The sequence below is a fragment of the Protopterus annectens genome, chromosome 6.part0 (assembly GCF_019279795.1).
Source record: "Protopterus annectens isolate FY-2018-M chromosome 6.part0, PAN1.0, whole genome shotgun sequence".
Taxonomy (NCBI): domain Eukaryota; kingdom Metazoa; phylum Chordata; order Ceratodontiformes; family Protopteridae; genus Protopterus; species Protopterus annectens.
This window is the reverse complement of record NC_056737.1, coordinates 1,924,115,619-1,924,143,593: the sequence shown is the minus strand read 5'-3', so window position 1 is coordinate 1,924,143,593 and position 27,975 is coordinate 1,924,115,619. Positions and strand designations below refer to the sequence as shown.

At 39.4% G+C, this 27,975-nt stretch overlaps 1 protein-coding gene across 1 annotated transcript in view; it reads left to right on the top strand.

Moving 5' to 3' along the window:
• The window catches only part of LOC122804987 (unconventional myosin-X-like), a 2,302,513-nt gene that overhangs the window by 520,894 nt on the left and 1,753,644 nt on the right, over window positions 1-27,975 (top strand). The window contains exon 15 of the mRNA XM_044075233.1: window positions 3,760-3,840. Coding sequence (XP_043931168.1) covers window positions 3,760-3,840 — 81 coding nt within the window. The remainder of the gene's footprint in view (window positions 1-3,759; window positions 3,841-27,975) is intronic.

Sequence of the window (27,975 nt, the reverse complement as noted above, 5' to 3'; positions counted from 1 at the left end):
CTGAGCAGGTGTTAGATTGCTAAATAATGCAGTTTGTGGCTTGAGAACTCGGACCAAGTGTTAAGATAAAGCGATATGCATATTGGGAAAACCTTAGTGTCAAAAATGATGCAATTTGGGAGGGCCTTAGAGACATGTTTGTTAGTAATGTTTAAATACTATTTCTCACAAGAGACTAGAGAGCATTTTGATATTGGATATCTAACTCAGCACTCTGCCTAAGCTCACATGTAAGTTTCTAGCACTGTGATTTCTTGTAGGAATAGATAAAGCTAGTAAAGATTAATTAGGTATTTTTCTTTGAAAGCAGACATGTCCTACTGTATTATTTTGTTTCTGTGTGATCTCTGAACTATTTGATATCTCTGTGGTGTAGTAGTTTTGTCTTGTGTTTTAATTTATTATTATTAAATATTTTTAAAACCTTCTACCTGTGGCTGGTTTGTGTAGAGATAAGCTCTAGAGTACATTGCATATTTATAGAGGTTATTGTAATAGGCCTCTCTAAAGTAAGCCTAGACTGTTAGTCATACTACCATTGGATTATAATATTGCACAGTAATAATTGGACACCCTTTTAAGGACCTTTTAGTAGCTGATATTAGCTGGGTGATGGCAGTAATTACTACCGTATAGTCTGGGTAAAGGAGCACAGCTGGAGAATCTGTGTCAGCCTTTCCCAGGAGTGTTTGTGAAGTTGTATAAATACTTATTTCAAAGTGTGTGTGTGTTATGTCAGCTACTTGGCAGGGACACAAAGCACTGGTTGGACAGAGAGGGTACTGGAGGTTCTAGCTTGCCCAGCTAGGCTGATACCAGGACCCTTTAGTTGTGCCAGTGGGAAGTCTTATTGGGGACCTGGTGAGCAAAGGAGCAACCAGCCCCGGACTAACTCTGAAATCTGTGTGCACTTAAGGGAAATTGTACTTTACTGTGTGTATTAGTTATCCTTTTCTCTTTTATGATATGATCTCCCTGGTGTTAGTGGTGAGGATTGAGGCTCCTTGATTGCTGGGCCAGGGCACGGTCGTCACAGACCATTTAAAATGTCGACACTAAATGTGGAGTTCGGAATGCTGAAAAGTAAACCAAAGTGAAAATTAATATATTGACAACCATGGTTCAATGTATTTGACATAGCAGGAGGTAACATCACTCACCTCCTGCTATGCACATTAATGTACTGTTAAACTGTACAGTCAACAATAAGTTAATTCTGTTTTGCAGTGGGGTTATGCCCTTGCACATTAAATATACCAACTCTGAGATTGCACTTCATTGAGGAAATGGGCTAATTCCCTGTTCCTCACTGAACAGAGATCTCCCTGCGCAATGTGGAATCCAAATGCTTGAATTACACTACTCAGTCACTGTAGTGTAGTTAATCCATTTGGATTTAACATTCTGCTAACTTGAAAACTGCAAGTTGACCATATGCCGGTTGACCGATGCAGTTTCAGGGTTTTCAGTGTAAACTTATCAGGGTTTTCAGTGTAAACTATATACAATGTCCTTTTGTTTGAAATGCTTGTCCTCATGTTAGTTGTCAGAAAATATTAGTTCTCCATAGGTATACAGACAAAACTAAGCAAGCCCACAACATATGATTATTATATTTTCATATATATTACACCATTCATATGATGTAAAATCTTGGGATGACCATTCTTTCCTTCAGGGCAGAGAAATCTAATTTTTCATGACTCTTATTTTGTTGATATTTGAGATGTCCAAGATGTCAGATGGTACTAGTTGCCAAAAACAGCAAATAACTGTATCCCAAGTCTGCAGTGGTTGTGTAGAGGGATAAAACCTGGATTATGGCCCAGACATCCTGAGTTTGAATAGTGTATTGGTTATTTGTTGGTGCATGCCTGCCCTGGGGAAGGGATGGTGGTTCCCACCCAGCTCATGCTGCTGCTCCTCCAATGATGGATCATCAGGTGCAGAGTGGAGGCTTATTTTAATGTGGTGTGGAGGAGATATTGGCATTCAGGGCCCAAGCTGGTGATGGCAATCCTTGTCAGCACACGTGGAGGAGCATGCAAGTGTTGGTCTAGGGGTATAGATGGTCTGAGCTGTGGTGGACGTACTGATGTCACCACCAGGACAGTGTTAGTCCTTAAATAAAAGATGTTTTCATTGCCAGGATGCTGATGAAAACACAACAGTCATCTTGGCTGCCTGGATGATGGCCCCTTTGGAGACCATAGCGTCTGAGCAAAGGCAGTCTTAAAGGCTACCAGAAATGGAGACAAAATCATACAAAAAAATCCTCAGCTTTCAGAAAATAATCCCTACCCAAAACTGCAGTGCCCTTGTCTGCCAGAGAAGAGATTTTGGCTATTTCTCTCATAGTGCTGTTAATGCTTTCCCTTCTCTAGCACATGAGAGAGCAGAGTAATATGTGGTACTTTTAAAAAGACACATGCCTAGTTTTATGCCAGTACATTGATGCTGCTATCAGACCACATGCAGTTGTAGATGTATAGGAAGGAATAGATTTATGCTGTAAAGATTCACTTTAGTGCTTCATTTTGGATTCTGCTTTTGCTGGTCTCAGATATGTATATATTCTGTTCTTCCTTAGTGTACTTTTGTCATCTTGAAATTTTCTGCATAGTTTAGTTTGTGTTCTTCAGACTAAATGCTTCATTATATTTTATTTGTATTTATTAACTGGGCTAGAGCACTGATCTCCATGATCTTTTGCAGACTCAGCCTAGGAGCACTGTTTGGTTAAGTGACTTGCTCAGTTTTACAAGCAATGGAAGCTGAGGGAAACAAACCCAGGACCACTGGACCACAAGAAACAGCTCATTAACAGCTCCTTAATTCTCTGTGCCAACTGCCAAACTAATTGGCACATGTTCATGGACATGTTCAGAAAATCTGCCTTCAGAGTGTTTGTTGAGTTTTGCCTTTCTATATTTGTGTGAACATTTGACATGTCATGCCAAAGTTTCCTTCCTGTTTTACTACTACAGCTTAGTTGATGAATCTTGTAAATCATTTTTTGTAGTATGGCCATAGCACCATTTACCTGTTGATGTGAGGATCTGCTAACATACTCCAAATCTCAAAATGTACCATCTCCAGTGTCACATCCTTAGTTTAGAAGGCTGCAGGGAGGAGCAGTTCAAAACACTTAATATTTGGTTCTTTTCCTGTTGCTTTACCACAGTAACCAAACAGAGAGGTGTGACACACTTGTCAGGAAAGTGGACTGCAGGAACTTGGTTCGTAGTAAGGCCAAGCAAATTTGATTATTTTATGATAAATGTGTCAGTGACTCCTGAACTGATTACTGTACATACCTACTAGTTGTTTGTATCAGCAAGTGCAAGACCATAAGTTAAAGTTTCTGGCATGAAGTTATGGTAGGCAGGTGCCAGAAAGAAGCATAGTAGGAGCTAATTATAAAAACTGATGAGATTACCCACGAAAGTCAATATGTGGTCAGGATTTACTGCAGGTAGAACTTCCCTCGTATATAAATTAAGGTGAAACCTCACACAGCTGTACTTAATAAAGGAGTGAAAGTAGATTTTTATTTGTGGAAAAGCAGACCATAATACGAAAATGTGAACATTTTATGTAATCTTGCAATATATATTTTATGGTTTTGATGTTGGTATTAGTCTGCTCTTAAATGTTTAGTAGAGATATTCAAAATGCTGTAATGGCGCATCTATTTTTTAAAAAAAATTAATTTTTTAAGAGTTTGTTTCATTCTTCTTTTCATACATCTTGGTTTAGGACTCCCTCCACTCCTTAATGGCCACTCTCAACACTTCAAACCCATTCTTTGTACGTTGCATCAAGCCAAACATGGAAAAGGTAGGTGGAGACTGTCTGTTTTCATATTTAGCTTGCAAGTCTGAAGTGCACAGTTTAATCCTGGAAGATCTAGCAAGTATTCTATCCCATGAGGTTTTTGTGAGGCACAGTGCTGCTGCTGTTAGATGCAGTATTGCAGACTGAATTGGGAAATCAGGCAAGTGGGTTTAGTCTTATGATAATTGGTATGTCACTCCAGATTATAGACTGGAGGTTGGTTAGTCCAATTATGATAAATACTCCACTGGGATTAACAGATGATTGTACTATGGCACTTTTTGGTTCTTTGAATGTCTGCATCATACCTTTCAACTGGTCAGATTTTCAGAAAATGTCCAAATTTTTGCGTCATATTTTTGGTGGGTTCCTAATAAAATGTGTGATTTTCTGACAAATCATTGAGGACTGAAGTCACTAAATAAAATCAGACATTTGAATTTCAGACCTTCAGAAAATACATAAAATGTCTGTGAGTAATGTATGTAAATATGTGTTTCTATATAAAATTCAATAAAATTGTTTTAACAAAAAAAAAAAATACATGGTACAAATCCTTTTATTCTAACAACTTTCTAAGGTTATAGGAGCAATATTTAAAATATGTTCCTATTTCTGGGCCTTTGTTCCCCTATCATTTCTAGCTTTGGTCTGATTTCTTGCACGGAGAGGTTGAGATGGATGGTTTGTATATGCATTTTAGTGAAGAACCACCTTCTGTCTGACTTTCACTGCTATAGAACTTTGAGTTTTGTTTTGTATCGTAATAAGGTGAATACTTAAAAGAAAAATAACTTTATTTAAAAGTCAGATGAAACTTGGAAAATTTTTTGTCTTAAAATCTCAGAACATTTGGCTTTTTCATGTTTTTTTCCCATCTAACCCAAGAGATGACTGCCCAAACAAGGATGGTCCTGCATAAATGTGACAGATGGTAATGGTAATGCTAAGATATTAAAGCAAAATTTGAGACAGCAGAGGATTGTTTGGCCTACCTAATTCAACCACATCCTTACCAAATGAATAAATTGCATATCTGAAGTAGCCACCTACTAATTTTTTCACACCACTTCTAAGAGCTTAGTCAGGTCATAACTGTAAATTCTTGGAAGTTTATGTATTCACCATTATATATGTAACAAATCCTGCTTTCTCTCAAAGTGTATGGGTTTACAGTCATTAGCACAGTCATAGCATTAAATGTTTTCTTTAACTGGATTTATAAACAGTCATTTGATGTTCTTCATTCCACATTGCTGCAGTCCTAACTATTGGGTAGTCCGCTGTCCAGTGCCGAATACCAGACAAGTATATGGATCGCGGTCGAGCGCGTTAGACTGGACGTCCAGTACGCCAGGGTACTAAATCGCATGACCCACGTCATATCCTCAGTCTTTTGCCGCATGGTCCGATGCAGAAGCAGTTTTGCGAGTGCAGGTTGGCGTTCTGAAATTTTCTGAAGTCGGAGTTTGAATCAGAGTTGGCTAAGTACCCGTTGGGGAACATTTTGGTTTTTCTTGCCTCAGTATTTAACCGGATGTCAGAAAAAGTGAATAACTGTATTTCTTGTGGGAAACAGATACCTCATAGGGATTACCATACCTTGTGTATACCTTGTTTAGCTTGTGCTAGGTTACTATTAAGAGGAGGTTAGACTGTGCCAGGTTAGTGTTTGGGAAGCGTTGTAATAACCGTCGGATGCTCCCCATCCGCTCAAATCCAAGAAGCGCAAGGACAAACAGCGAAGCCTAGGGTTGATGAACCGGCAGTCCTCAGTGGAGCCAGAGGTTTTGCCAGGAGTTTCTTTGGAGTCTCAGGCAGAGACTTTACTGTTACAGGATGTGCCTTCTCAGGAGGTAGGCCAGGCTGAGGCGGCTTCTCAGGTAACTGCTCTTCCCTCTCTTCCCAAGGTAGTTAGAGCCTCTCCTTCTGTTTCCAAAACTTCTTTGAGAGGTAGGCCAAGTTTAGCTTCAGTGGGGGCTTCTCCTAGCACTTCAGGTTCTGTGCCTAAGAAACATATGCTTAAGATGGCAGAAGATTTGATTACTATGATTAGAGGTTCTATGCCCCCTCCTGATAAGAGGCCTAGGGTGGAACCTGAGTTTGATAGTTTTGAACAGTGTTCAGAGGCTTCTGAGTCTTCTGCGGAAGATTTGCAGGAGTATCCTCCTTATTCTGATACTGATGTGGATGATTCCACTCCTACAGCTTCTCCTCCTGAGGATTTCTCATTTTCAGAGACTCTGCATTCCATGAGGGAGCACTTTAAATGGGAAGGCCAGGATTACTCTGATTCCAGGAAAAGGCTTAGGGAATTCTTGTTTAGCTATACCTCCTGTGTTGAATGTGGTGGAAGATGTTTTTGCAGAGGCTTCCCTGAACCCTGATTCTTTGCCTCCTGCTCCTGTTAAACCTGATAGGTACTATAGGGTGCCTGAAGCTCATAAGTATCTTTTAAGAGTCCTAGGGCAGACCGGAAACTATTTCTCAGGGACCTAAAGGTGTTAAGGCCTCTGTGGTTAAAAACCCTGTTCCCACTGATAAAGAGGCAAGGGCTTTGGATAGATGGGGAAAGAAAGTGTATACTTCTTCCACTTTAGCCATGAGGGCGTTGAATTGTCAGTTTCACATGCTAAAATATCAAAATTATCTCCTTTCACAACTGAAATCTAAGGTGGATGCTTTGGCGGAAGGTATTGAGTGTAAAGAGTTGCTGGATTTAGTTCATGTGTCTGAACAAGTGGGTAAGCATTCTTTGCAATGTGGTTTTGATGCTGTACAGGCCTCCTCGAGGGTGGCTGCCACTAGTTCTGTTCTTCATACCTGGTTGAGGGATCAGAATTTAGCTGAGCATGTTAAGACAAGGATTTTGGATGCTCCTTTACAGTCTGATGTGTTTGGTTCGCCTGTGGAAGCAGTTTTAAAGAAAATGGAGGACAAAGCTAAGTCTATGCAAACTGTTAAAGATTTCTTGCAGGTGCAGCCACGAAGTTTAGTAGAAATTGGCCTACTAAGGGATGGACATATCCTGCTTATGATTCCCAGTCTAGGGGTAGGTCTAGACGGGGCAGAGCTCAAGGTTCTTTTAGGCCTAGAACAGGAGTTCACCTGCTCAGACTTCTGGTGAGGGCAGGGGTCAGTCCTTTCGTAAACAGACCCAATGACCTGCCTTTTCAGCTGCCAGTAGATTCTCGTCTGGCAGCTCCTTTGGGAGGAAGACTGTCTCTTTTCAAAGAAAATTGGGATTTAATTACTCAAGACAGATGGGTGTTGGATATCATTCACCACGGTTACAGGTTTTATTTCCATACATTGCCCCTTTCAAAGGCATGCCAGACGTTCCTCCTCCACAAAGGAAAGAGGCTCACAAGCAAATTTCTCTGTTACTCCAAATAGGGGCCATTCAGCCAGTCCCTGTATCAGAAAGTGTTCCTAGTACCAAAGAAGGGGAACACGTGGAGACCAATTTTGGATTTATCTATCCTCAACACTTATCTGGACATTCCCAAGTTCAAGATGTTGGCGTTACAACAGCTTTTACCTCTGCTGGGCAAAGATCACTGGATGGTAACTTTAGATCTCAAGGAAGCTTACCTTCATGTGCCTATAAGACTAAGTTGCAGGGTTTTCGAGCTGGAAATTCTCATTATCAGTTCTCTGCATTGCCCTTTGGCTTATCTACTGCAGAGTATTCACAAAGGTTCTGGCTCCAGTGATAGCTTACTTCAGGCTAAAAGGAATTCAAATCTATCCTTACTTGGACGACTGCCTGATTCTGGCTCAAGAAAAGGAAGACCTTCTACAGCATCTGGAATATGTTATAGCAGTGCTAAGATGCCTAGGGTATTCTGTGAACGAAATAAAGTCCAGTCTAGTACCCTCTCAAGACATGTGCTTTCTGGGTGTGAGACTGAATACAGCAGCCCAGATGGCCTTTTTAACCCCGGACAAACAAGTCTATCCCTTTACTTCCATCAACTATCTCATCAGTCCGTGCTGACTGCAAGGACAGTCCTTCAAGCATTAGGGTTCATGGCATCTTGTATTCTGGTGCTTCCCAATGCCAAACTGCATATGAGGAAGCTGCAATGGTATCTCAAAAATGTATGGACACAGCACTGCCAGGATTTGGACACTGTCATTCAAATAATACCTTGCCTTCAAAAAGAATTTTTGTGGTGGGCTCAGGAATGTCACCTAAACAAGGGACTCTCTGTGACCCGGAGGCGTAGTCAGATTTTAACGACAGATGCCTCGGACATGCTCATCTAAATGGAAAGTGGATACAAGACAAGTGGCCTGCCAGACTACAGCATCTACATATCAACATGAAGGAGATGTTAGCAGTCCAGTTTGCATTAATGGCTTTCAAGGAGTTACTTCTTCCAGGGCAGGTGTTGATTCTAACAGACAACACAACTGTCATGTGGTACATCAACAAGCAAGGGGAACACATTCTTATCCTCTATGCAGGCAAGCAATGATTTTATGGGAGACTGCGCTCAGCTTGCAACTAACTCTTCAGGCAAGGTTTCTGCCGGAGCACAGAACTCCTTAGCAGATGTGTTAAGCAGACAAATCATGGATCCCCACAGTGGAAACTGGATCTTCATGTATTTCAGAAATTGACAGTGTCATGGGGAACTCCAGACATAGATCTGTTCGCTTCTCCACTAAACCACCAGCTGCCAAAGTTTTGCACAAAGGGGTTTCATCACACAGCTTGGAAAGTGGATGCTCTTTCTTTCAGTTGGAAAAATCTTCATGTGTATGCCTTTCCACCTCTGCCTCTTCTTCCAAAGGTGCTCTTAAAGGTCAGACAAGACAAGCCAAGGATGATTTTAATAGCTCCAGATTGGCCTCGGCAACACTGGTACCCACTACTAAGGAGTCTGGTAAGGAAGCCTCCATGGCCTTTACCTTTGATTCCACATCTGTTATCTCAGAAGGACGGTCATCTGCTCAATGTCAAGCTTCACTCTCTTCATCTAACAGCCTGGCATATTCTGTGTTGAAACACAGCAGGTCTCAACTTCCTCAACAAGTTTTAAATGTGATTATGGAAGCTAGAAGACCTAGTACAAGGAAAGTGTACGAAAAATGGAAGAGATTTTTATTTTGGAGTACAGCAAAGAATTTGGAGATTTCTGAGCCTAATTTGAGTGTGGCTCTTCAATATCTTACTGAGTTATTGGACAAAGGTTTGTCCTTCTCTTCCATTAAGATTCATGCTGCAGCAATTTCAGCTCACTATGATTGTGACCCACCATTGTTTTCGCATCCTTTGTTCAAGCAGTTTCTTAGAGGGCAAAGAATATAAGACCCCAATGAGAGCTCCTACTCCTGCTTGGGATCTCAATTTTGTGTTGGAAAAACTTACTCTACAACCTTTTGAGCCTGCGGCTACTGCTGAATTGAAATACTTGTCATGGAAGACTGCTTTTCTGTTGGCCATTACTTCTGCAAGAAGGGTGTCTGAGTTGCAGGCCCTTATGGCAGTAGTGCCCTTTTTGATTTTCCATAAGGATAGGGTATCATTACGTACTAATCCTTCCTTTATGCCTAAGGTGGTTTCTAGTGTGGCTTTAAACCAAACTATTAATTTGCCTACTTTTTATGCAGACCCCAAAATAAGGGGGAAAAGATTTTGCACACTTTAGATGTACACAGGCAATTGCATTATTATTTAAGCAGGACTAAGGATTTTAGGCAGTCTCAGCAGTTGTTTGTTTCTTTTGCTTTGAGTTCGCAGGGCAAGCCTGTGTCAAAACAAACTATTTCTAGGTGGATTGGGTTTTGCATTGCATTTTGTTATTCCCATCATGGCAAGGAGATTCCAGCTGGGATTAGGCCTCATTCCACTAGGGCTACTGCCACTTCAACAGCATTTCTAAGGGGTGGCAACTAAGGATATTTTGGAGGCAGCTACTTGGAGTTCAGTGCATACTTTCTCTAAGCATTATCACCTTCCTCTCTACTCTAAGTCTAGGGCTGGTTTTGCCACTGCTATTTTGCAAGGCATGTTGTCAGCTCCTGCTTCTTTATGATTTGCCAGCCTCCTTACCTCTGCTTTGGGATTCTACCCAATAGTTAGGACTGCAGCAATGTGGAATGAAGAACATAGTACAGTTTTGTACCTACCATAAATGTAGATGTTCGAGGATCCACATTGCTGAATCAGTCCCTCCTTCCCTCTGTGTTTAGGGGTGGTTGTGTAGGTGAGGTTATATGCTGATATTTTGTATATATTTTGTATATATTGTACATATTTTTGGTGCAGGTATATTGGGCCTTGTCTTTTTAGGGTCTTCTGACATCTGGGGCAAGAAAAGACTGAGGATATGACGTCGGTCATGCGCATTAGTACCCTGACGTACTGACGTCAGCCATATACTCTGGTATTCGGGCCGACTGGACAGCGGACTACCCAATAGTTAGGACTGCAGCAATGTGGATCCTCGAACATCTACATTTATGGTAGGTACAAAACTGTACTTTTCCATGAGGTATTTTTTAATTTGCTTCTTTAAAAACTTCTTTTGATAAATCACTGATTTGTTCCAGGAGATTTTCAAGCATTTGATACTGTTTTTTGTGAAAGATTTTTCTTTAAGTGCCAGTGAAAATTTGGGTCTATGTAGAATAGTGCTGATGAAATTCCAGAGAGTGCAAGGGGTACTTTTTATTTGTAGCAGCTTCTTAAATGTCAACTGTAACTATGGTAAAGGCTACTGAATTTGGGTGTATTTATAAGGAAAACAGCTCTTGTTCTAATTGATAATTGCCACCAAATTCAGACTTCTTATGCTATGGTGTTGAGTTCCGTACCTTCGATATACAGTTCTGAGCATTTTACTGCTTTCTGGATGGTATTCTAGGCGCGAGTTAGTTTACTCGGTGACAGAGCAACTCTAGTATTGGCAGAAGAATATTTATAGTAACAGCCTGTCCAGCTTCCTTTAAAAGTAGATGGGAAATTTTGTATGCTATTTATGGGTTACTACTTGAAGATTGATGTGGTGCGAGTGTTAGTCTGGTTTAGGTTAAGTTCTAGCTGTTTATGTTGAGTTACATGAGGTGGTGGTGTTTGTCCATCAGGTTCAGTTAGCTGGATAGCTGGTGATTTCGAGAAGTCATTGTGGAGTTTCAGATAACATCACTTTGAATTTTGAGTATGTCAATTAACTTTATTCTTTTGTAATTTGTTCCAGAGAACTGCAAGGTCAGCTTCAAGTTGAATGTTCATATCGTGCACAGATGATTTAGTGATTACTACATTGTTTCCATAAAACAGACAGCTTAGGCTGGGTAGTTCACAGGGAAAATCTTGAATAAACAGTGAGAAGAGAAGTGTTCCTAAGACTAACCTGATGGAATACCCATGTTTGTTGTAGCAGAAGTACAAGGAATGTGTGATGAGAATGTGTAAGCACTATTACAGAGAGTTTTTGAACAAACTGCAAATTTCTGAAGTGAAACTTCAGTGCTGTCAATTTTGAAGTAATAGTGTGTTTTGGACAGTCTCCAAAGCTCTTTCCTGGTTGACAGATGTTGCTGGATTGGCCTGTTCCAGTGTTTGTAAATATTTCATCTGTCAAGGAGTACATGGTGGTAGTTACATTTGGTCTGTAGTATCACTTCTGTTTGAGAACATCTTATTTTCTTGTGTCCTTTGGATGAGGTGTTAAACCAAGGCTCCATTTGCTTGAGTTGGTGGTAGCTCAGGTGGATATAAAAGATGCTACAGTAACTATTCAAAAGATTAGGGGAAGTCCCCCAATCCCCTGTTTAAATTTCTCGTAATTGTATAAATGCCAACTTGGGTCTTCCCTGAAGAGAGGCCTACTAGCCTAGTGGGACTAACCTGGTCAACAAAGTATAAATAAAAGAAATAAAAATATGTTTGTAAATAATCCAGGATTTATTTGCAGACTAGTTTCTCTGGCATCTTTGCAAGTGGATCAGTTTTTGCAATAGTTGGTAGCCATTTGCTGTACTGTGGACAGGCACTTTTAGAAGGTGGATGGATTACAGTATGTGTGAAGAGCATTGGGAGTTATTTATTTCCATTTGTTTACTAGGAAAGTCAACTGAGTCAAACAATATCCCATTTTCTGCTGAGGCCCATGGAGAAAAGCTCTGTTATAATAAAATGAATTTCCAGTAGTAATACATAGTATACAGTAAATTTTGCAGCATTGCAGAGGTGAAATTAGCAATGTACATTACAAAATTCTGACATGAGTAGAACATAGTATAAAATTAGGAAAGAATGGGTGAGGTGATATTATGCACTACAAAATACTATTGGACACATTAGGTACTATAATACCATAAACAAGACATGGAAACTGAATAAAATAAAATGGCATGAAAATAGGAAGTTATTGATAGTCTAGATGAGTCATTCATTGAAAAAATATGTGGGAGGAATGTAAGCAGAGTGAGTGTAGAAAGAGGCATAAACCTGCTTTAGAGCAGTACTGTTGAACAAGTGTAGTAAAGAGATTGGATAAAATAGGGGGACAGTGAAATAACACCGATGAGAGTAATTAAGATAAAAAAAAGTGGGGTGGGACTGGGAAGGTAGTGTTTTAATATGTAGGTGTGGGGGAGATGATGAATAGAGGAGTGTTTCTGCTGTACAGTCCGGTAAAAGACTGGAATGCGTAGGAACTAATAAAAGAAATGGGGGAGAGAAGAGGGATAGATTATCCAGGATTGGTACAGGAGCAGAGCCAGTTGAAGTGCTCTTTTAGTAGTGTTTTAAACTTTAAAGTGTTGATGGTGTCTAATTTTTTGGGGGGTATGAACTTCCAAATTTTAGATATTTTTTTTGATACCAGGGAGACTCCATAGTAGTAGTTTGATTTTTGTTACTTTGTACTTTGGTAGTTCTTAGGGATCTTTTGCTACAGTAGGGGTGAATAAGGTCCTTTAGAGCAGATGGTGAAAAATGTGTGAGAAAATTAATTGCTTGAAGGTAAGCAGATTAGGTAGTTCAAGCCATTTTAGTCGACAAAACAAGGTGCAGTGGTGTGACCTGTAAGGGAGGGCAGTGGCAAATTTTGCCATTTTGTTTGTAGCAAGAATACAGTTTAAGTCCGTTTTTCCAAGATTAGTGAATATAGGAGAGCCCTGTAGAAGGAAGGAAAGTAAATGAGTATTGGCTATGGATTTTCTGGTGGTATCTGTAAGGAAAGGTTTGACTGTGTAGAATGAGCATAGCTTGATGTGTACTTTTTGGATAGAAATAAGAGGAATATATATATATATATATATATATATATATATATATATATATATATATCTGTAAAAGACTGCTGCTAATTTTAGCATGAGTGGTTGAAACAGTTGGGTTATAGCGCATCAAGTGTGCAGAGTATTTTTTTTTTAACTGTTTGGAAATGATCTTAAAGTAAAAGGATGGAAAAGAAATTTAATCAAGTGAGCTTGTGAGAACAGTTGGGGGTTATTGGAAAAAGTGTTAAGCAGAGGGGGTGGAGTTAAAAATATGTTCTCTTATGGTAGTTATCAGACTAATCTGATCAGAGTATTCTTGGGGAATATTCAGAGTTGAAAAAGTGTATAGTATTTCAAACTAGTTTTATCAGTGTCGATCTAAATGTAGAGCTCTATTTTTTATTGGTTATTCATCTTGGTGCATTTTATAAGGGTATTCTGTTTAATGTGTAGTTTTAGATTTTTTGACGCTAAATCAATTTAGATTTTATTTGCTGCAGTAAGTTATTGGATAAGCAATAAGAGGTTCTACTATTCAGCCTTCTCGTTCTGAATGTGAAGGTTATTTTGCAGTGCAGTCAGTATGTTGTAGAATGTACTGAAAGCAGTGCAGGTGTCTGTGGAGGGAGTTGACGAGTTAGTTTAGTTTGGGTAGCAGAACCATCTAAAGATTTCAGTGATATTTATTACTACAGTGTAGGTTGGAGTACACTATAGAATTACAATGACCAGGTGGCGAAGATATTACAGTGGCCATTAAGGGCATATGTTGGGGGAGGCAGAAACAGTCTGAATATGCTGTGGAATACTGGTTAATAGCATGTTGAAAAGTGAGCATTTGGAAGTGTTTGGGTTGGGTATAGTACCTTCTTGCATGACGTGTGAGGTTGAACTTTACAGCTAGTGAGTTTAGTTTTGTTCCTTGCTAGCTGTTCTAGTCTGCAGTTAGTGTCCGTAAGTATAATGAGCTTATGATGTTTGCTTGGCTGTACTATTTTGTGAAGTTGGTCATCCAATATACTTACTGAGTTGGTGGAGAATGTACATGGAAACTATTAGCATTTTAGAATGGTTACGTATTTGTATTTCTATTAATAGCAAATTGAGAATCTTGTCATTTAATGAATTGCTTTTCTCAGCATGTTTTGGAACTTGGTTAGCTTCTTTATCAACCATTAGCTTCGTGCCTCCACTATCTTGGGCCTGGCCTGTTGTAAAGAAATAAGTGGTAGTTTTAAGTAATGGTAGATAGGATGCATTCTTCATCTTTTAGCCAAGATTCTGTAATAGCTATAATCTTTGGTTGGTGGTGTAGCAGCTGTGTTTCACTGTGTCTGCTTTACTATTACTTCCTTTGTTTAAACATGTAATAAATAGCTGTTTTGATTGGCATTAATATTGGCACAGGCAATGAAAGTGTTAACATTTGTGTTGATGAGATCATTTAGCTGACCATCTGCTGATAATGTTAAAGACTAGCTTGTTGTCACAAGTTTGTTTTTTTGTTTGATATTCAAATAGGCTTAAGATAGCCGAATGTCTTGAAGGTATGCACTCATTATTGCATTTTGTCTTTAAAAGCAGTGAGCAGAAGGTAAGTATGTTGCCCACCAGTGCGACTGAACCAGAATAAAGTAGTCTAAAATTCACACCCTATTTTTCAGTCTTACTTGTTTATATATTTCCTGTGTGTGTGCGTGTGTGTGTGTGTGTGTGTGTATATATATGTGTATATATATATATATATATATATATTATGAGAAGTAGTAGTATGAGAGGCATTGTATTTGTTGAAGACATTGGTGATTGGCAACAGCTTATGGAAAAGAGAAGCATTTAAGATATGCTTTAAAAAAGGAGAGACACTGTTAGAAACAGGGGGTGTAGGATATAAAAATGTATAAAGGCAAAGCTGCCTGGGGATAGGGAAGGGAGAGGAAAACATCAGTCAGCCTGACATGCTGTTTCTCAACGTATTACTTTGAGAATTTTGATGCAGTTTAGCACCCTTCCTGTCAACTAATACTTCCTTGCTTTTACTCAGAGACATTTTTATTCTCCAACTTGTATCCTAATTCTTTTCATTCATCTTTTTTTGGAAATCAGTATATACTTGAACACTATGGATTCCCTTAAGGTTCTTAGAAAGTTTGTCATGTCCTCCTGTCCTTCCTTCAAAACTGTACAGATTAGAGTTACTTTGGAATTATATTTGGAGTGAATGGCATTTGAAAGCAGCAGATACAAGTATTAAATCAACAACACAGAAGGGGAACTTTAACTTAAAAAAAGCAAAAACAGAATTTTTGCAGTGTAGTACCCTTGCACTACACACTGATGTACTACTACAAGACTACCTTTAATGAGGAAGGGTATTCCACCGGAAACTGTTAGTATGGACATTAAGAAAATTTTGGAAGAGATCAGCTTCCAGCAGGAAATATTATTTATAGGTGGAGAAGTAGTACTTGGATTTGCAGTAGCAAGGGTGCATCAGGGGGCCTAGAAAGGAAAATACAACAAAAGAGGGTCTCAAGAAATTTATGAAGGTATTTGGTATGGAAGATGGGTATTCTATAGTAGGAGCTCTGAGAAATTTTACATTTTATTCCCCAAGGTACAATAACTAGGCTAGATTGGATAGAAATTATATTTCACAGGAACATATGTGCATTTAACTGAATGTTTGGATGCACATCCAATAACCATTTCATATCATGCACCAGTAAAAACTAAGATACCAATGCAAGATAAAGTAAAAATGAGACACTGGAGCTTTCTGACCTACCTGTTAGAGAGAAGAGGATTTTAAGGCATGGGGTAGTATAAGTTATTCAAAGGTTACTAGAGAAGATAGGACTGGAAAGGATTGCTAGTGAGTGGGATAAAATATGAATGGAATTTAAAAGGTGAAAATAAGAGAGCAAGAGAGGTAGTAGAGTAGTAATTGGAATTATTTAGAGGGGCCGACAAAGGTTTAAGAATTGCATAATAAGAGATGCCTCACAGAACAAGAAGAGGTGCAACTGCAGAGTGCTAAAGAGAAAATAAGGCAGTATTTGGATAATGTGCATAAGTTTAGAAAGATTGCTGTTAAGTAACTATTTTTGTTAACTCCCAGTGCATGAATACTTCTAGCATGACAACTCGGGCAGCAGAAACTCGAAGGGGTTATTGCTAAACTTAGGGAGTCTGACAACAAAAATAACCAGAATTTTTATGCGGGTATTAGAGATTTTGGACATTTTATGAACATTTTTATAAAGCAGAGCAATGTGGGAAACCATGAAAGAGAACAACTGGAAATATTTATGTAAGATTTAATTATGCTAAGATTAGAGGAAGACTTATGTACAATCAGCCAGGAGGGAATTCTCCAGGTACAGATGGTATTCCTGTGGAAGTTCAGGGAAGAAGGTGATAAAGGTCTGGAAGATTTTGTTTAATGGTATTTTAAAAAGAGAGGATGCACCAGCTGAGGTGGCTGTATTACCTAAAGATGATAACCCATCAGACCCAGCCTCATATAGACCCATTTTAATTTTAAACCATGAATATACTGTGTTTGTCTATACTAGCTAAACAAATGACAAAGGTTTGGCCAAAATTAATAGATACGGATCAGTGTGGTTTTCTGGAGAGGCCACAAATATTTGACAACATTAATAGAATAATGATCTAGAGTGAAGCAGAATGTAAGAAAATATCACTGTTGTAGGTAAGTTTTGATGCAGAGTAAGCTGAGATTTTGTAAGTAGGGCAATGGAAGCATTTACAATCCCTGATATGATAAGGGTAATTAGGAAGATGTATGAATGATTGGAGACGAGAGCTGAAGTTGGAGAGTTCCTTTCTGATAAGTTGTGTTTAAACAGAGAAACCAGGCAAGGGTGTCCTTTTTTCCCTTTGTTTGCATTATATTTAAAACCGTTAGCCATACCAGTTATACCTATGAATTTCTGAGTCCATTATTTTCTTTGCTGTCAAGAAATGTTGACTTTATTTGCAGATGATATTTTGAACCTGATAAATCCAGAAAAGGATATCTGGTGTTGTGGAACACTGAGACAGTTTCATGTGTTTTCAGGATGTAAAATTAATAACTATCTATGGCTATAATGTTTGTTTTATGTACCCACTCGTGACTTGGTTCTGCACTACACATTTATAGACACACAGTAAGATGAAGTATTTGAGTATGGATTAAAAATGCTTCTGTTGTGACAGCTAAGGATATGTGGGAAGAGATTAAACAAAAGATAATAGAAAACCTGTGAAACTGGAGGCTCGTGTTTATGGGTAGTAAAGCTACAACCAGTGCAAATGTTTTTAGTCCATTTAGTTATATATTTACTGGTCAGGTATATTTTTTTCAACCAAAGCAGAAATTGTGGCAAGAAGTTACTTCAACTCTAAATTGATCTGTGAGGGAAAGGGGGCAAAAGTTGTGGGATAAAGCCGATCCTCCAGTTGAACAAGTGGTTTAGGATTTCCTGATTTGAAGGGATATTTTAAAGCTACACAGTTAAGGCTCCTGTACATAACACAAGCAGAAGGTTATACTTCAAAGTGGAGAGGGATGATGAAGATGCAAGGAGGAGGGAAGTTCAAGACATAAGGAGAGAATGAGATTTTGGACACAGATCCTCAAGCATAACCGCCATACAAAATATATTCATAAAGTTGCAAAAAGAATTTTTGGAACTAAGCCAATGTGGGAGTGAAGAAAGAAGATTTTGACAATAGGTATGACTGTAAGTAGGGGTAGAGAAAATAGGCAAGAAGGGGATAGAATTTATGAGAGAAAACTGGCAAAAAAAAATCAAGGTACTTGGAGAAAATAATTAGATAAAGGCAGTAGAATGGGATGAAGCCATGATGAAGTTTGCACTGTAGGTTAGGGACTACCTTCTGTATTGAAGATTGATATCAGAGTGCAGGAAAAGATAAGGGATAGGAAGTCCTAAATGAATGACCTGTCCTATTAGAGTTATTACTCGAATCTACAACAGAAGCTTCTTAAAATCTTACATGATAGCTATAAGAATCGATCAGTGGAGGTTTAAAAAAGATTGGGAAGAGAGACTGGAATAGCGATTTACAAGTGAGCAATGGGAGGACATATGTATGGCTCCCAAGTATGCAACAAAGTCCAGAAGGTTTAGGATTTTTGCTTGGAAATTTCCCTTTGGTAGATAGCAAATGTTAGAGGTATGATTTGGAAGAAACAGTTAACTGGGAACTTACTTGGGAGTGTATCGAGCTGGCATATTTTAAAAATTACTTGCAGAGCAAACTCAGAAATACTGGGGAACAAATAGTTTTAAGTAAGGAAGTTATTCTTTGTGCTGGGAAACAAGATCTAAATTGCTTAAACATAGCAATGCCTTAAGTTGACTTCTGCTGGTTGCCAAAAAAGCATTCGTTAGAAAAGGGAAATCAAAATCTAAACAAAATGTATTTAAAGTATTGAATATTCCAAAGATAATTCATGTCATGTTGAGGTATGCACTTAATAAAATCGTTAATGCTATATCTAATGGCTCCCAGTAACATACTTGCTGTACTAGTCATTAATATGAGGAATGTTATTAAGCTAAATTTGTACATCATCATCAGTAAACTTTTACTATTAGGAATTGTTCCAAAATTGTGAAAGGAATTTACTGCGACTCCAGTTTAATGTAGGAAATAAACTGTGTGCGCACAATTATAGACCAGTTAGCCTGATGTAATTTGTGGAAAAGTACTTGGAAAAATGCCTTATTGACATTCTTTATAATAATAAACAACTTGGCACAGAAGGATATTTTCAGCATGGTATTAATAAAAGATGTTCTGCTGTCTCAAATTTAGATTTATGATAAAACTACTAGTGCTTTAGATATATGATTGTGTACTGGAGTGATTTCTGGACCCAACTAAAGCTTTTGACTCATTATCCCATTCTGTGATTTAAATTAAATCCCTGTTTAACAAGATGGGTTACGGTTACTTCATGGCCAACAGAAAGGTCAAGAGTAGTCAGGGACCCAAGTCTGAATCTAAGTACATCATCTGAAGTACCCCAGGCATCTGTGTTAGGGCCTGTACGTAATATAGTATTTGGGGAAAATACCCTTGGATAGAAGATGCTGGATTTATAACTACACTGCTGATGGCAAAGTCAGTTTCCTCATGAATACAGAGGACAGTTTTGCCATCAAGTCTTATAGGTCAGTGATGGGTAAGTGGACATATAGAATGGGTCTATAGTTTAGTTTAGCAAGGATAGCATTCCTAGATGTGGGGAGAAAGCATATGACATGGTCCCAAGAGAGCTGGTTTGAGCAGTCTTGCAGTGGGTTAAATTCCTAGAAACATTGGTAAAGTTAGTGCAAGGTATGTACAAGGAACCCAATGTCTCGTGTGTGAACTGTTTTCGGCCTCACAGAGCGGTTCCCATTGGGAGTGGGTGCACACCAGGGTTTAACTCTGAGCCCCACTGATGTTCATACTAGTGATGGACTGCAATAGCAAACAGGTCGGGGGGCACATATCAAGTTGCTGTATGCAGATGGTATGGTGTTACAGGCAGACTCTGAGCAAGAACTTCAGAAAAGGATAGGGAAATAGAATTCAAAACTGGTGGCACCTAGTATGAAACGGAATACAGTAAGACAATTGTAATGGCAGCAAATAGTGAAGTTCAGAAGAAGCTGAGAACTGAGACAGAAGGAAAAATAGTGGAGCAAGTTAACAGCTTCAAGTATCTAGGAGGGGTGGTTGAGGAAATGGAAGTCTGAATAAGGAGGTTAAAGCTAGAATTAGAGGGTCTGTAGCTAACTGACAGTGTGTCAGGTGTAGTATATGACAATAATGCCGAAGAAGCTGGAAAAGTAAGGTGTGCAAAGCAGTGGTACAACCAGTACTATTCCATAGTATGGAAACCTGGGCAGTAAAAGAAGAGCAGGTGAAGCTAGAGGTGATGGAGATGAAGTGCCTGAGATGGGTGGCAGGATGCACATTGTGGAACAGACGAAGAAATGAGGACATAACAGCACAAGCCAAAGTAGCTCCATTTACATAAAAGGTTAAAGAAAACCGATTGCGGTGGTTTGATCACATGTAGAAAAACAGAAGACAACCTGGTGACGTTGTATTGAATCAGATAGGAAGAAGGCAAGAGGAAGCAAAGGTGTCTAATAAAGAGGTGGATGTATTGTGTAAGAAGACCTGTGACAGGCATGAGTGTCAAAGAAGGCAGGAGAGTGGGGGTTGTATGGAGAGAAATGGCAACAGTTGACGTGACACCCCAATCCTAATGGGATTTATGATTAGCTTAAAGAAGTTATAGGGAGCATGCAACATGAGACGGACAAGACAGGAACACTTTAGTAGCTTGACAAGGATGTGGGGTGGCAAAAGACATACAGATGGCAGACAGACACAAAAAGGGGGGGGGGGTCACAGAGCCAATTCAAACCCCACTCCAGATCTCAAATATTCTCCTGGTGATTGGAACTCCAGTGGGGGAACCCCAGTGACATTGGGGTGGTGGTCTCCATTGGCTATGTGGATGTGAGCCTGTTGTTTCAGTGAGTCTGTAATATGCTGGAGGTGGTCTTGCTTAAGATGATGGCATCTCTCTACTGCCCACTCAACCACATCGATTAGCAGGTCCAGAAGCGCACTCCTTTCCAGGCTATCCTGGGCTGGGTGCCTACAGAACTAGGACCACTACACTGACCCTGAGAAGACATCCCCAAACAGGACAGGAAAGATAGTGAACATTCTGTGACTTTGGAGATGCGAGGTTCAGCTCCCGTGGGATACCTGGACCTGTGGAAGATGGAACATAAAAGGGAGAAATAAAGAAAAAATTGTAAGAAATAAAATATGAAAGGGGAAGGGATAAATTGTAGACAGAAGGATCAATATGCACCCACAAATATGAAAATTAAAGCAGTCACTAATGTAGGAAATACATCTGTTGTGATTTTTAACTATTTGTAAATTGACAGTTACCACATTTTGACTACATTAATCTTTTTATATTGCGAGAACAAAATAAACTGCACAAAAACTGTAGGTGCCCAGCAATGCTTGCCAAATAAAATATACTTTAGAAATCTGGCCTTCTCTGTTCCACCGAGCTAACCACAAGGCCAGCTTGTCCCCTTACTAATTGTGCAGGTTATCACGTTTGCCAACACTACTGCTTAGAGTGGGGGATTCCTGTCTGGCATGCTAAGTGTTCCCTCATCTCCTGCGAGATTGTACTGTTTTTCCATTTGCTGGAGGTTACTGCTTGCTGAATTTTCTAAAGGTAGAATTCCTACAGGTAGAGAAGGATCTTGTTTTTCAGACCACCTAGGAGCTTGACATACTTTCAGAGATGCCATCTTGTGAACTGCCAGTGGACAAGTGAGGATGCAAGTGCAAGTCTGGAGATAAATGTGTATGAACCACGCACTTTGTGTTCAGATATTAGCATTCCCAACTCATGAAGCCATATAAGGCTCATCCTTGTGCAACTTGTCTGTCTATAAAAGTTGGTTGTTGGTTTACTAACTGTACTGAGCAAGTCACATGGACTTCATCAGTTTTTGTACTTATTGGTTTCTATACTTGTGTAGATGGAAAATTTTCAGCCATGTGATATTTACAGTGTTGTAGGGGTTTTACAGCACAAACATTTTAATGGGAATCAGCATTCATTTATTTGATTAACAGAAACATTTATGAGAGCATTGGTAGTGCGACCTGTTGCTGTGTGTGTCACTCCAACACTGGCCCAGTAATCAAGGAGCCTCAATCCTCACCACTGGCAACAGTGGGGAATGTACACACTGGGAAGATGACAAGTACACACACACAGTAAAGTGAAATTGTTCTTAAGAGCACACACAGACCACAGTCAGTCTGGGGCTGGTTTCTCCCACTTTCTCCAGATCCCCAGCAAGAATCCCCGATGGTACAGCTATAGGGTTGAGATCTCAGCTGACTGGCCAAGCCAAGACCTCCAGCACCCTTTCTGTTCAACCAGTGCTTTGTGTCCCTGCCCAAGTAGTTGACACACACACTTTGAGGTTTGATTTACACACACAACTGGGAAAGGCTGGCACAGGTTTACTAGCTATGCCCCCTTCTGCCCAGACTATAAGGTAGTTTTGACTGCCAACAGCCACTCTATCAGCTACTTTAAGGCCCTTAACAAAGGGTGTCCAATCTTACTGTGTAATGTTACTATTAATCCAAATGGTAATTTTGACCAAGAGCAAGGCTATTAGGAGTGGCCTGCACAGTGTCACCAAATATATATATGCAAGTACACTAAAAACTTAAATATCTCTAGACAGACCGGCCACAATTAAAAGGTTTAAATATATTTAATAATAAATGAACAAGAAAGTACTTGGTCAACAATCACAGTTACTTCAGAATTCAAAATCACAGGAAATATTTAAAACAACATTGCAGGGCAGAGTCAAGTAAATAAAGAAAAGCATCTGCAGTATACTTCACTATATTTCTGACAGCATCTAAGAGAACGTACTGTACCCTAGACTGACTTACTCATAGCAAGGCAAGACAGATGTGGTGAGTGTGTTTTCCAGCTGATGTCAGGTGAGACAAAATACAAAAATGCACTACCTCTCTTAGAGAGTTCTTAAATTAATATCTCAAATATTGCTTCAGGTATACTTGCAGTGTGACATCACTTCTTGTCATCTGACTATCCCAGATGAAAACCTCAACTGCAGCTGGTAGCATTTAGCATCTCTCTGTGAAAATACATAAACAAAGACTTTTTAGTTCTAAGACAAATGATGGAAGTCGTAAAATAATTTACATTCCTCCACATTTAAAGACAATACAAAAAACTTCTAGTTCTAGACATAGTTTCCTCTTGCACTGAAACTGAAAGATAACATCTCTTTTATTATTCTCCTGAAGTTAACTTCTTGTGTTTCTGTCCCCATTGTTAAAATACATATACATCTAAACAGTTACAATAGTGTACATACATTTCTGCTCAGTATTTTACAAAATATCTCTTCCGCTCATGTCTGTGCAATATGAACTACAGTTCTAATACAGTTATAACACAAGCAATTACATCATGCTAATATTCACAAATGAGGGACAACTACTTACAAAATTCCAGATAGCTGGGCTGGCAGTATCTCCTTCTGTTACACTTTTATAAAAATCATATTAATATTCAAATGACATATAATTATTTACAAAATTCCAGAAAGCTGGGCTGGCAGTATCTCCTTTTGTTACACTGTGATGCTGTCATTTATGGCTGGTAAATCAGCTGATCATTACAGCTTTTAACTGTTTTGGTCCAATTTTTGGAAAATATTTTTAAGGTCTTCTAGGGGTCACAGAAACTCATTTGATGCAGGTTAGAGTTCATTTTAGATGGCTGTTACACTGAATACATATGGAAAAGTTATGGAATGATTTACTATGCTTAAGATTTTTATGGTCTTGTGCGATACAAGGCTCAGTGCCCCTCAGCAAGACACACACATGACCAGTCACATTACACCAATTATTTTTATTTATTTATTTATTTTATTTTACATTTGTTGACCGGGATAGTCCGACTGGATACATGTCCATTTTCAGCGGAGTCCCGGGGAGAAAAGCTCCAACAGGTTTAAAATGACATATAATAAAAGACAGAAGACAGCAAGCCAAAGGACAGGAAACATGTACATAGAGAGATAACAGTGCAGCAATAGAAGTTACATTTGATTACTTTCATTATATACAGGTTAGTAGACCCTTAGTCGACTAAATCCTTCCTAGTCAAAAATTGCCCATATCTGTGCAGAATTTCTCATGGTAATCTTAGTCCGGGTTCATACAAGGACATATCCAATGCGATTTAAGGTGGATTTCTAGCCCTTTTTTGAATAGAGCTAGTGATGGTGAAAACGTTAATTTATTTGGGAGAGAGTTCCACACCTTTCCGATGACATTAGAGTACAGTCTGTCCCCACCTATGTTGTGGGCCTTGCTTGTTTGTATTAGGAGTTTGTCAGATGAGCGTAGAGAACTAAGGTTGGTGTAGGGGGTTAGTATGTTTTTTAGAGCAGGAGTGTTCTCTGGGTGTTTTAGGATTTTAAAGGCTTCTGCAAGTTGATATTTTGGAGAAGATTCGGGAGTTCTAGCCAGTCAAGTTTTTAGGTTAATACAATGGTGTGTTCTGTAGGGCAGGGCAGTGATGAATCTGGCAATGTGGTTATAACAAGTGGAGAGACGATTTAGGTCTGATTTATTAAGGTTAGAGAGGATGCGGGAGCCATATAGTAGTGTGCATAGAAGGTGTGACCGGCCAGTGGCTAGTCTAGCTGCTGGAGTTAGGAAGGTTTTAATCTATATAAAGACCCTAGTTTTTTGTTTACTGTCTTAATAGTTTGGTTAATGTGGGTGTCAAATCGGAGTTTATTATCTATAATTACTCCTAGTAGTTTAGTATTTGTGGTAGGAGAGATAGTAGTTCCGTTATTGGATTGGATAGTAAATTGAGTGATAGGTGTAGGGTTAGTTGGATGAAAGAGGAGTAGTTGGGTTTTTGGGTTTAATATGAGGTGATGGTCTGTTAGCCAATTTTCAACTATGGTAAAGCAGTGTTGGGTGGCTTTTAGAAGGTTGTCCAGTGTGGGATTGGAACAGATGATAGTAGAGTCATCTGCATATTGGATGCAGGTGGCTTCGGGGATGGCTGAGTGCAGGTCATTTATGAATATTGAGAAGAGAAGAGGTCCTAATATGGACCCTTGAGGTACGCCAATGCTGTTTGGTAGTAGGGATGAGAGCTTGTTCTGCCATATAACTGCTTGTTGTCTGCCTACTAGGTAGTCCTGAAACCAGTTTAGGACATGGGTGTCTAGGTGAAAGGTTTCTAGGGTTGTGAGAAGGATCTGGTGGTTTACCATGTCGAAGGCTTTTGACATATCTAGAAAGAGTGCAGAGGAGATATTTTTGTTGTTCCGATGATGGTTGATTTTTTCAGTAAAAGAGAGAAGGGCAGTTGTCGTGCTATGGTGGGGTCTAAATCCATGCTGACATTCAGTTAATAGCTTGTTTTGGATGAGATAGGACATTAGTTGTTTATGCACACACTTTTCCATTATTTTTGCAAGTGGAGATAAGATGGCTATTGGCCTGTAGTTTGAAAGTTCAGTGGATGTTCCACCTTTATGAAGGGGTATGACATGAGATATTTTCCATATTGCTGGGATTGTGGACTCACTAATGGTTCTGTTTATTAAGATTGATATGGGGTAAGCAATTGCGTCTGCAGCAATTTGCAGGTATTCTGCTGGTAGAAGATCAGCTGAGAGGGAAGTTGGCTTTAATTTTTTTAGTCGGGTTCGAATGTAATTGGTAGATATGGGTTGTAGGTTGAATGATATTGGGGGTTTGGGTGTGGTGTTTTTAGGGGTGGTGGAGGGAGCGGGTAGCTGGCTAGCTAGTGACTGAATGGTTTCGGTGAAGAATATATTAAAGTTGTTCGCTACTTCTTCTTGGTTCTTATCAGATAGAGTTTCTGGGGTGGGTGTGGTGGATTTTCCTGGTTGGAGAAGTTTGTTCAATCCTGCCCAGAACTTTTGGGGGTTCTTTTGGTTTTTGTTTTGTAAGTGGTGAAAGTAGTTTTTCTTGTCTAGAGCAGTGGCTTTTTTAGTTTCATTTCTTATTTGTTGGAAGAAGACTCGATCTAATGGTGATTTGGTGGTACGCCACTTGGTCCATGCTTTGTCCCTGCGATTAATTTTGGTTTTGGTCTCTGTGGATAGCCAGGGTGCTATGTGGGATTTGATTCTAGATTCCCTTTTTGGAGCATGAGAGTCCAGTATTGCGAGGAATGTTTCATTAAAATATGAGACTGCCTCATCTATGGGAAGTAATTTCAATTTTGACCAGTTACAGTATTTAAGTTCTGTGTTAAATTTGATTGGGTCGAAATTTTTCTTATTTCTGATCGTTCTGTACACTGGCGTCCTAGCATTGGTTGTATTATTTTTCAAAATGTATGTTAGCAAATGGTCACTAACATCATTAGGAGAGTACCGAGTATATCTTAGGGGTCCTCCTTGACAAGCATCCAGTCAAGTATGCTTTCTTTTGCTTATTATTGCCTAGCCTGGTGGTAGTGGATATAATCTGAGTAAACCCATAGAGATTTAAGGGGTATGATTGGACTGGGCGGAGCATTGGTTCCAGTCAATGTTGACATCTCCCAGGACAATTGTTTCTTGTGGGTAATTGTTGTCTATCCAATTTAGAATGGTTTCTAGAGTTTCAATATTGTTCCTGGGGTATGTAGATAACTATTAGGTTTACACTCTTTTGTTTATTTAATTTTATTATCAATGCTAATATTTCAGCGTTAGCAGTCTGTGGTGGTTGTTTGGGGTTGGTTATGATGTTTAGTGTATTTTTGTACAGGACAGCTATCCCACCTCCTGTTTCTTTATACGGTCAACTCTAAGTATGTTAAACCCAGGTGACATTATCTGATTATCTTTGGTTGATGGTTTAAGCCACGTTTCCGTTAGACACATGATGTCAGGTAGGTAGGTTTCTAGCATGGCATGAAGGTTATGTATCTTATTGTTCAGACTTCTTATGTTTAGATGACAGATAAGTAGGGAGTTGGTCGGTCTAAGGGTGAGTGGATGTTTGGTGGGCTCTATGGAGCTGGTAGGGCCAGGGTTGGGGTGGATGTCCCTGTCTTTGGTGATGTTTCTCCTCAGGTAAGCTATTAGTTTTAGGACTTTGATTAGTATCTTTAGACCTTGTTTTGTTTTCAGAGTTAATTGTTGTTGTTTAATAAGGTAAGGTTCTATGAGATTTTTTGTATTGGGGATTGTTTTGTCGTAGTAGAGTTCGACTATTGGTGGTTGGGAGTGGGCGTTTGTGTGACAATTTGGATAGTGGAGGCCTGCTAATGATAGGTGTTCATAACTTGTTAGGAGGTACAGTGTAGCAATGAATGGTAGGATGAATAGGATTATTATCCCTCTTGGCCTAGGCATGGTGATAGGGTGAGAGGGGGAGGAAGTATGATGGGTAGGACAGGAAGTGGGAGTGGTCAGGTGGCTATAAATCTAGAGGTAGTGGGGGGTGGGATATGGGGGCAGGGTGGGGAGCGGAGCGAGGAGCGAGCGGGCCAGCCCACTTCACAGAGATTATAGAGCTTTAGGTGGCTTAACTTGATTGAGTTTCTTTATAAGCTTGTTTGTGTGTCTTTGTTTGTCACAGCTTTACAATTCTGCAATAATTTCAGACTTTCCTCACTCAAATTGGAGAGAAGTTACCAAAATTTGTCATATAATTGAGAGATTATTTTGGGTTGGCTGCTGTGTTAGAACCCACTAGACTAGTCAACAGATAAGCTGCTCAACAGTTAGGTTTTATTAACCTTTAGTCAGTAATTCTTGCTGGCGATGGGGTTGCGACTCTATCCAGCAGTCGCACTCTGTCAGGCCGGTTTGGCTTGGGCGGTTGGGTGCCTACCGTAATGTGGAGTTCTGGGAGGTACCTAGATAGATAATACAGTCACCACGTTAGCAGCGGTTTAGTTACATTTCAATACATATTGGCTTTCAAGAGGGACTTCAGTGCAGTAAACCATAGGCAATTTAAGGGTACAAGTTGCTTTTACTCTATCGACACTAGTAGTGTAATGGCGTTCTACAGGTACGCTACTTAATAGACCAGATAACAACTTAATCAAGCAGTTTTCTAGAGTTAGTAACATATATTTAACAAATCAGGTTGTGAGAAAATCGCTACGTTATGGCTACAGTAATTATTCCAGTAGCATTTGGTTTAGTTCCTATATGCTGGCAATATCAGTTCAAGACACATAAACAGTTAAACTAGCTA